At 41.7% G+C, this 10,014-nt stretch overlaps 2 protein-coding genes across 2 annotated transcripts; both read right to left on the bottom strand.

Moving 5' to 3' along the window:
• Window positions 1–929: 929 nt before the first annotated feature.
• On the bottom strand, window positions 930–6,477 carry LOC118415383 (lysosomal Pro-X carboxypeptidase-like). The gene is made up of 9 exons (XM_035819946.1): window positions 6,199–6,477; window positions 5,210–5,350; window positions 4,816–4,917; window positions 4,411–4,592; window positions 3,814–3,971; window positions 3,234–3,406; window positions 2,707–2,859; window positions 2,215–2,402; window positions 930–1,770 (listed from the first exon to the last, which is right to left on the bottom strand). Exons 1-9 carry the CDS (start codon window positions 6,340–6,342, stop codon window positions 1,566–1,568), a joined length of 1,446 nt encoding a protein of 481 aa, XP_035675839.1. The 5' UTR covers window positions 6,343–6,477; the 3' UTR covers window positions 930–1,565.
• Window positions 6,478–7,298: 821 nt separating this feature from the next.
• On the bottom strand, window positions 7,299–9,609 carry LOC118416582 (alpha-N-acetylgalactosaminide alpha-2,6-sialyltransferase 2-like). Its single transcript, XM_035821737.1, has 5 exons — window positions 9,264–9,609; window positions 8,943–9,105; window positions 8,666–8,783; window positions 8,411–8,553; window positions 7,299–7,699 (listed from the first exon to the last, which is right to left on the bottom strand). Exons 1-5 carry the CDS (start codon window positions 9,367–9,369, stop codon window positions 7,450–7,452), a joined length of 780 nt encoding a protein of 259 aa, XP_035677630.1. The 5' UTR covers window positions 9,370–9,609; the 3' UTR covers window positions 7,299–7,449.
• Between the last annotated feature and the right edge of the window lie 405 nt (window positions 9,610–10,014).

The raw sequence follows: 10,014 nt of genomic DNA, 5'->3' as shown, positions 1-10,014 counted from the left end.
AGCTATCAATGTAAGAGCTTTGAGATTAATGAGTTTACTATTCTGTGCTTTGTATAGTTATCATTTCCAAAATGTATTTCATAGCTGTGCTGACCATATTGTTGCAGCAGAATTGAGTCTTTGTGACACAGTCATTGATTGTACTTATAGATGGAAAAGTTTCTTAGCTGACTAGAAATGATAATTCATAATTATTGAGAGTCACATTATTTGATGTATGTTCATTCTGTGACAATGTGTATTTTTGCAAAGTTAATGGTGAATCATTCAATTGATACATATTTGTAAAGCAAGCTACTGAAGGCTTTCAGTGTGAAGACATTTGATGCTGGTTTTATATGATGGGTGAAGCTACATTGTAAGTGATTTGTATCTGTGTGGCACAAATGTTGATGAAATTGACATTTTATATTATGCCTTTGCTACCATATGTAAAGTGTGGTATTTGATGAAATGGCAGTTGTCTGTCAGTTTTATTTTTAAGCTTCATTCCTTTTATCTCATTTGAGCCACAATTTCAAGGACAATTATGAATTGGTAGTATTTGATGAGACTTTGACATTATTCATGATTGAGGGAAGACTGTAAACAGTATACACTCCTTGTCAGGTAGAATTTTTTTGTTTCTTCATTTGGCTCTCATGTTTCATTGACAAATTTTCCCATTCAAAACAGTTGAATGAGGAACTGACAGATGTGTGAAGCATGTGATCATATTGGAGCAAGAACTTTAGAATGAATGTGAATTGTAACTCGGTCACTAGATATAACAGTGTATTCAGCAATATTCAACTCAATGTGCCTTCAGCTAGTAGTGAAAATTAAGGTATGGCTTTATTGCGCATGCAATATGCAACCTACAATGTACTCTGGAAGAATCACTGTATATTGATTTTTTGAAAATAAAGGTGTACACAGTAAAAATTTAAAGGCTTATATCACGATAGCTTTATTCAGTAAATCTTCAAACCCACGGTAGGAGGGTTTTGATGTTCTTGTCTTGCTGGCTTATAGTCATCTAAATAACAGTCATAGCTTTACTTTAAGTCTCAAAGTTGTAGACCAAATGCAAACTAATGTATATAGGGATAAATGTTTCTCCACAAGTAGTGGGCTGATGATACATGTAAATGAATGATTGCAACTTGAGCACAAATGGAAGTTTGCTTTTGCATTTAGTCAAATATAAAACATAGCCAGAACAGCTCCTGTAGCCTTTCTTAAAATCCTAGCAGAAAGTGTGATGCATAAAATAGTGTTCTTTACATTAATCAGCAAATTACATTGTTTTTAGCTTATTGTATACAAAACTATCAGCCTGGTAATCTCAGTTTTTGCAGCTCCTTGTGCTTAAAACGTAAAACTATAGAGTCATATATATACATGTATGCATGGAAACAAAATCTGAATTGCACAGAAATTTGATTAGAGTGTCCGATAATCAATTCAAACACTTACAAGCTCATTTAAAACATATCAATTGTTTAACACACCACCAAACAAATGCAGTTTGTGCAAGGTTATATAAAGTGCTCTTTCAAAATAAAGGCAGACAACTATAACTTCTATAAACTGGAGTAGTAATCTTGGAGCCACTCCCTGATAATCTGAACTTCCTGCTCCCGAGCCTCAATAACAGACTGCGGGTCAGCAGGGTTGGAGGAGCGCAGGTCCAGGTGGTGGGCTCCGTCAGCGATGGTGATGGCTACCAGGGAGTCTGACAGAGACTCCATCACTCCCCCAGCTGACCACGGATCCAACAGGCCATTACTGTTACAACAAGGAAAAATGTGAAAAATATAAAAATGCAACGATAAATTCAAGGATTCAGGGTTTTGTGTATCATCACTTTAATAGTCAATGCTATCAAATTGAAGACAATTACATTTGTCAAGATTTTAAGAAAATGTAGTTTCAAATGCACACCACCCTCCACTACAAACATTTGTAACAGGGAAGGCAGTTGTCCAAGTGAAAGAATTTTGCTGATGTGGCCCATCTCATTGAAAATTGCAAATCAGCACTTGCCCCAAAAAATAACACAGCTCCGAAAGTCTACAATGGAGGCTGAATGACTTCGAACCCTATACTGTGGGCAATGAAGAGCTATAAGTTAACAATACTAGGCTACTATAAGATTGTGGCTTGTCTTTGATACAATGAAGTATGTTTAAAACTCGAATTAGAGAAACATTGTGAATAAGCTAGGCTGACCTGAAAATGATGTTGCTGGCGGCAGTAATGTTTTTGCCACCAAACTGTTGGAGGATCCAGTATGGCCTAGGGGTCACCTTCCATGTAGACTTACACTGGGAGATGTATGTAGTCAGGTTCCATGGCTGGAGGGGAAACATGTCATGGACCCCATCCGTACAGGAAGGCATGGCCATCTCAGAACAAAACTGAAAAAAAAGGAATATTGTTCATGGACCATCTGATCATCAGCATCTGATAAACTAACACTCCAACTGTCAGTCAGATGTGTATGAATAATTTGTAGGACCTTGGCTCTTTAAAGATTAAAAAGAAGGGTGTGAATACCTTATCATCATTATCTTTAGCAACAATATCAAAGGGGTATATCCTACAACTGAATGCTAAAAGGGTCTTAAAGCAGACAAATGTGAACTGTGAAAACTCACTAACTTCCAGAACAAATAATTGATGACATTTCTGTATCCAGGAGTTCCTCATACACAGCCCTACCTGGAAGCTCCAGCCAAGGTCTCCCAGAGAGCTGACTGCACTCTCCTCAATGTTGAGGCATGGAGCCTGGCCTGTGTAATTGTAGTACAGCATAGCTCCAGCAGCTATACCCTCCAGAACATTGGATGATGCGGTGATGAGTGAACACACTTCCTGTGAATAGGGGATCAGAGTAACATATAAAATCACATATACACTGTAGATCTACTTCAAGGTAAAATTGCTCCAATCTCAAGGCCTCACTTTTGTGATACCAGTAATATCATCAGTTAGAGAACACCCCTCTACTTCCCTTGTGTTAGGATAGCCTATATTAGAATTATATTAAGTGGCTCAGCTTTTTTGAGTACTTGACTTTCACACTGGACTTTCACCTCAAGACCTGTACATGTTACATGTGTATGTCCTCCTATCTACTAAGAGTAGGGTAAATAAGGCTCGTCGCTATGTCAACAATCACCATGAAGAATTAGAAAAGTTGTCATCACAGTATCATATATAAAAGTGTACAAACTTGTGGGACCCACCTTGACTGGCCAGCCTGGTAGGGGCTCCAGGAAGCTGGCAGGGTAAGGGTAGTTCACCATGGCAAGGTTGAACCAAGTGCTCAGCAGCCAACTGGACATCGTGGCGACATCGGTTGTTGTGTTGAGGGGAGAGCACAGGGAGAACATGGAGGAAAGCTTCTCTCTACCAGCAGCTGTGAGGGAATAAGGGGACAAGTGGATTAGAAACTTTTTGTTACATATTATCTACCATATTAAGACCTTCATGCCAATGATCACGACATTCAAGATTGCCATAAGAAATAAATTCTTCTTGAATCTTAAATCAGCTGAAAAAATTAGTGGCAGAGGATAAAGGGTTAGGAATTGAATGGTAGTAGCAGTAATAGTAGTATCCAGTATTTGATTATACTGCTGCTGGGATCCCTGAAAAGGGTAGGCAGCAATTGGCTGGTCTTTATACTCCGTTCAGATGCGGGTCTGTCCAGCGGGCTCACTCTAGTTAGACTGCACACCTTGATGTCCCTCCTAACTCATTCCATCCAAAATTTCCTTGGTTTACCATGACCTCTGTATGCTGATTACATTAAACAGCCCTAACCTGTTTGTCCCATTTGAGTGAGGAGGTCCCAGGACTTGTGGATGTAGGTCTCACAGCCAGGGCTTCCCTTCTGGAAGTCCTCAGTAATGATGGAGTATGAACTTCCGCATGGTGTGAGACCTTCAAACTGCCACACAGGAGCTGAGGCAGCCAGAGACCTACCAACAAGCAGCACAACTTTCAAATTTCCACAGCAGTACTATGTTACAACAAGGAAAGTTCCTTGGCTAAACAGATAGTCTCTTGCATCATTATCATATTCAGTCCTCCTCATTACGAGGTGCAGAAAGTTTATTCTCCAGAACTGCTTGTTCTTCATTGCTGAGAGAGTTTCTTATAAGTACATAAAAGAACAGCTGACACCAGCTGCGGAAGTATTGAAATACCAATAGAGCAGACTGTCCCATGTTCATGGCTACTTGTAAGCTTCTTACAATTGCAGCACTGGCTGCAAAAAGAGAGCAGTCAGCCCACCCAATAATAAGCAAGGATGTTATTTATCTCATTGATGTATGTAAAGAAGACAGAATACAAATGCTTTATGTAGTTTGCACTTCATGAGTAACAGTTGAGTGTGAACAAACAGAAGTGTGATACCCGATGACAGAGCTGGGATACTTCATCCTGAACCAGGCCGCCAGCATCCCTCCATACGACCCCCCGAAGGCCACCACAGGACTGTCCGCTGCGCCAGGGATGCTGGCCTTCAGGTGGGTGATGAGTCGGGCAAAGTCTGCCAGGGCCTGCTCTGCTGTCAGGTAGCCGAGGTGCTCAGGGTCCTAGTGGATCAGAGAAACAAAGATATTGTTATTTCTTGTTTAAGGATACAAGTACACAATGGTACACTGATATACTGTATATCATTGGCAATTTGCATATTAAATAAATCACTCATAAGTGTAATTGTCATCTGAATACAGACGGAATGTCGGAATGTCATATGTTTGTGGGGACTGAACTGCAGCATTCTGGATGAAAATCAACAGCAATCTATACTTTTACCTTGTATGAATCTTTTCCATAAGGCATTGATTCTCCGTAATAGCGGTGTTCAGCAAACACCACTAGAGCCTTGAATTTTGGTGCAATGTCCCACATAAAGCCCTGAAGTGAGCAAACAAAGAACAGGATACAATATCAATGTTGCAATCAAATCTATTTTAGGACACTTGTTTGACTCAGAAATATCACGCAGTGAATGACATGGAAATCCTTGAGTCAGATGAAAGTGAAAAGAGAAAATTATGGGAGCTAAGGAAGCATGTGATGAAAAGGATAAGGTGAAGAGATGTGAAGAGAGACTGATTGCAGCTGCATGGTGTTCGGACCACTGCAGTAGCAGAATATTGCAATGGACTACATGTATTACCAGTGATGAAAGTTATCTTCAACTTACCGTGTTGTCACAGAACATTGTGATGTCACCTTCGTTCCCAGTGTAGAGAAAGATGGGTCCTCCAGTGCCTTCAAAGTATTTCATGTTTATAAGGTAACGTTGGTCAAAAGTGTCAGTTCTGGTGAAACTGAAGTGGTCCACCTGTACAGCATTGAAATAAGAAATAACACATTAAAGATAAGTCAACATCTGAAATATGCATGGAAAGATTACCGTACATCTAGACTCTGCCTGAAGTGTCCATACTTTTGTTGTGTCCATATCCCTGAAGTGTCCATACCCACATGTGCAGTAGTGTCTGTACCTGCTTGTACCCCCTGTAGTGTCTGTACCTGCTTGTACCCCCTGTAGTGTCCACACCCCCAGTAGCGTCGGTACATCCTGTAGTGTTCATACCCCTGTAATGTCCGTACCGGTGGTGTCCGTACCCCCTGTTCTGTCCGTACCCCCTGTGGTGTCTGTACCGCAGTAGTGTCCTGTAGTATTCATATCCCCTGTAGTGTCCGTACCCCTGTGATGGCCGTAACCCCAGTACAGTCTGTCCCACTAAAGTCTTCATAACCCCAGTAGTGTCCATACCCCTGTTGTGTCCGTACCCCCAGTAGTGTCCGTACCTCCTGCAGTGTTCATATCCCCAGTAGTGTCCGTACCCCTGTGGTGTCCCCACCCCCAATAGTGTCCGTACCCCCAAGAGTGTCCGTACCCCCTGTAGTGTTCATATCCCCTGTGGTATCCACACCCCCTGTGGTGTCCGTACCCCCTATGGTGCCCATACCCCCTGTGGTGTCCATACCCCCTGTGGTGTCCGTACCCCCTGTGGTGTCCATACCCCCTGTGGTGTCCGTATCCCCTCTGGTGTCCGTATCCCCTCTGGTGTTCATAATCGTTTAAAAAACTGCATCTTATCTCTCTTAAATATAACCAAGGAGGTTAAAGAAAGAGAGTGATTCTTTAACCTCCTTGATATAACAGAGCTAAGAGTAACTTACCGGTTGTGTGAAGTACTTGGTATCATAGCTGTACTGCGGCTTTAGGGCAGGACCTTTCGGCCTCGGAAACCTGGGGTTCAGCAGGTGTGTGCCGCCCGTATGGGCCACTGACAGGCATATCAGGATGGCAGCTACGTAAAACATTTTCTCACAGGTGTCTTAGACGCCCATAAGTTGCCAAAAGGCCTGAAGAGAAGTCATAAAGTGACGATCACATGAGGTACTCGGGACGGGAGTATTATGTCACATCCTTACTAACGACTCAGCTGGTCTTTGAACTTTGACCTCAGTATGGCGCGAAATCGATGGCCACTCGAAAACTGAAGGAGGGTCGACGGTCCAACCTAGGAAAAAACTGCATTCGACGCGCGTTGGGTCTAATCTAGAAGGTCTTATGTTTATGAAGGTAGTATAGTATTGAAATTCGTGAAGCCCACGTACTAGAGCAACCTACCAAATTTTCGCGACAGCACAGCTTGTCATTGTTTCCGGGTGTTTGTTGCTGTTTTGCCGTGCTGTGAGCTGAGATGACAGTAGATACGGACACCGGAGACCCCATGACTATAGTTTAACATCTCTTTCCGATGGGTACTGACAACAATAAGAAGATACACATTCTTTCTATGAATTCTATAATTTAATCGAGTAACTTTACTTACTTTTATTCTATCAACCACATTTGTTTTTAAATGATTCCCTGCACCCATCACTATTTTAAATGATTAGAATGTCATAATTCCACTACATAATATCCACGGTTTGAAAATCTCACAATTTAGTAATTGCTATGTTAACCTTCACGGATAATAATAATTTTGTTCTTCGAGTCACAGTTTCCAGACAAATTTAAAGGTCAATGACCTGCACCGGTCACCATGGTTACCGCTACCGTCTGTGTGGTGTTCAATTACACTATGTAGCAAGTAGCAGGACAGAGCTGGAGGTGCTTGTCATCATATATACATATCTATGTGTTTAGTAAGAATTAATTGAGTATTGGGTCGTTATAGCTAGACCGTGTGAAGGCAAACATTGCGTATTTGCCTGCAAATGTTACCTTTCTAGTTAACGGTTAAACGTCTGTTAGTGATGTCTTCTTGTTTTGGGTCTTCATTTGGCATTAACTTATCCTTTGCATTTGTGTTAATAAGCGGTGGCACCAACATAAGTTTTATAAAGTTGAGTGTGTAGTCACTTTGTACCGTATTTTCAAATAAAAAAAACTACACATTATATATCAGCGTAAAATTGTCAGAACACGTCCCTTCTGTACCAGTACACAATGCCTTCCTTGTCCAAACTATCCCACAGCCTGATCTCCCTCTGGTGATCATGACTTAATCTAACAACTCTGAACTTCTTGTACTTCCGATCGAAGTAGTGGTTGCTGTACTTGGTGTTGTATCCCAGTCCGTACAGGCTGAGCTTGTCGCACGTATGGAGGGCTATCATGGTCATAATGGCGCCGGTGGTGGGGCGGAACGACTTTACTCTCATCCACCTGTACAACGGAAAAGCCATTTCATCTGTATCTGTATGTCTGAAATAGCCTGGGTACTATCCGGTGTCTACCGGGGGCTCCTTGCACTCGCGCCCTAAATAATCGACGGAGAGAGGTGTCGTAGAATTTCCCTGCTATATGACTGTCTTCACACTTTTAGGGCAGTGAGTGCAAGGAAACCCCGGTAGAAATCGAATGGTACCCAGGCTATCTCTGAAGCTGATATAACTGCTATAGGAGCAGCAGCTTATTATTTTGAATTGCACTGAGCGATCTGCCTGTCACGAAGATTTTCTGTTAGATTCTAAAATGTGTCTTGTCTTTCCATGTCCGACTTCTTGCCATATATAACATGTGTCCATAACCTAACGACCAATTCCATGTAGTTTCTTCACAGCGTTAACAAAGATATACATGTATCTGGCCTGATTAAAATGCGCTCTTCTGGCTGATCCGCGGGAAGCAGGTCGTTACGGAACTGGCTATGGGTTTGTGCCACACAGATTATATGTGATACTTTCATTATACGTAGCCGTAAACTGAGTAGCTACTTCTTCTTCGACAGTCTCTTTTTCTTCATTTTAAGCGCCAACCTCATTTTGTTTCAGTGAGTGTTCCATTCTTATCAGTTAGGGTAATTACGTTATTATCATTAAATTAATCAACACATTTTAGTACCAATAAGCGTGTTCTAAGCGAAGCAAGACTTACACAAAATGTATGTATCTCATGAAGTCTGGATGAATGATTCGCACGTGTTCAGGTTGTACATTGAACTCGGCCGTACGTTCTCCTATGGCCCTCAGGTATGAGAAGTCATCTTTTCTGCACGGCACATAGATGTACGTGGTGTTCTGAAAATATTAGATCCAGAGTAACAGTTGTCTTACAACAACGAAAGAGTTTATTGATCTTTACTTGTGAATCTAAGTGGCCAGAAGACAGGCATACTGTAGACAGACTGACCTGACTTATGGGATAGTCCTCTGGCTTGACGTATCGGAGAGATCGATCGAAAAACACATAGTGGGTCGTCCTTTTGCCCACGTCTTCCTCATAGCCTTTCGTGTAGGCTTCATTTACCCTGAACGAAGAGTGGTCTACATTAAAAAACTTTCATACAAAGGGAGGGAAACAATGCGTTAGTCTAATCAGCTATGCTAATGAAAAGCTAAAATGCACATGATAAACTTGAACTATATTACATGATTATAATGATACGTAAAATTAATCCCGATTTTACCTAAAAACGTAGCTATGCTGATCAATCTCCATGCCCATCCTCGAGCCGTTCAATATCCCACCATTGCCAACCACAGCACAGGTTATGCACCGGGGCCTGCTCCTCCCCGTAAAGTTGAAGATGGTATCGTCCGCTGGAAACATCTTCAACACATCTCGTACCTCTGATGACATGATGACATGAAAAATCAAAAGATTAAGCAGAAATAAGCTGGTTTCGCACATTGAATTGTATATTGTTGAATTTGGAAGTATTTAAAGATATGCACCCCAAAGATGCTAACAATGATGTCAGTTCTGGTGAAATGGGTTATCTACCTACCCTCGTAAGTGATATTTTCCATGTAGTAGTTGTATCCGAATGGTATTTCCCACTTTTTCATCCTCCAGTATTCTCTCAGATCAAACAGGTTGCAGTTGATCAGCATCTGTATGTCAGGCCGAAAGATCGGACCAAACTCTTCTGACTCAAACGCTGTCGTCTGCAGAGTTTCCGCGCATGTCTTGAAAATAGAATAACAATTGTATCACTGTTGCCACACATTAATATTGTAGCTCTGTAATGATGAATAAGTTGGTCAATGGTTCAAAAATACGATAGCCACTATATTACATAGAAAATACTCAAAAGTATAACCAATGGCAAATACATGTGAAGTCACTTAAGAAATGACGGAAGATTTCATTTTTAATTACTTACAGGCTTGTTCCATTTTGGGTTTCGTCTGAAAGAAAACTTGGTGTCGTTGTTGTTTGTTAAGTGGAAAAGTGGGCCCAACTGCGACTGCGTTGGGATGCAGACCTCCGGGTCCACCGTGACGTCACTGTCATCTGATGCCGGTTGAGGTTGAGAATCGTCCGCCGCGTTCCTGTTTGCTATCATGCTGTAATCACTACGGCAAGTCAGAAACTTTAGTGCCTTTGCAGATAGCTACAAATCATAAAGACGTTTCAGCTAGGAAAGGATGTCTTGACACGGGGCTGGTAAAGGTGGTATCTCACTGCACTTGAGGCACGGGTGCGGCACTGCGGTGTTCGTTTACTGCGGCGCTGTTGCGTTATTTCGTCGATTT

The sequence above is a fragment of the Branchiostoma floridae genome, chromosome 5 (assembly GCF_000003815.2).
Source record: "Branchiostoma floridae strain S238N-H82 chromosome 5, Bfl_VNyyK, whole genome shotgun sequence".
Classification (NCBI taxonomy): Eukaryota; Metazoa; Chordata; class Leptocardii; order Amphioxiformes; family Branchiostomatidae; genus Branchiostoma; species Branchiostoma floridae.
The sequence above is the reverse complement of the archived record's forward strand: the minus strand, read 5'-3'. Positions and strand labels throughout refer to the sequence as shown.

Bases quoted from the DNA above. Each gene is read 5' to 3' on its own strand.
- LOC118416582 (XM_035821737.1), bottom strand. From the start codon at position 9,369: ATGCTGATCAACTGCAACCTGTTTGATCTGAGAGAATACTGGAGGATG. The intron at 8,784-8,942 runs GTAAAATCGGGA...CTCTTCGTTCAG, and splicing joins CAGCATAGCTACGTTTTTAG to GGTAAATGAAGCCTACACGA. The intron at 8,554-8,665 runs GTCAGTCTGTCT...TAATATTTTCAG, and splicing joins AGGACTATCCCATAAGTCAG to AACACCACGTACATCTATGT.
- LOC118415383 (XM_035819946.1), bottom strand. From the start codon at position 6,342: ATGTTTTACGTAGCTGCCATCCTGATATGCCTGTCAGTGGCCCATACG. The intron at 4,918-5,209 runs GTAAGTTGAAGA...TGCTCACTTCAG, and splicing joins CAATGTTCTGTGACAACACG to GGCTTTATGTGGGACATTGC. The intron at 2,403-2,706 runs GTAGGGCTGTGT...CTTTTTTTTCAG, and splicing joins ACCTTGGCTGGAGCTTCCAG to TTTTGTTCTGAGATGGCCAT.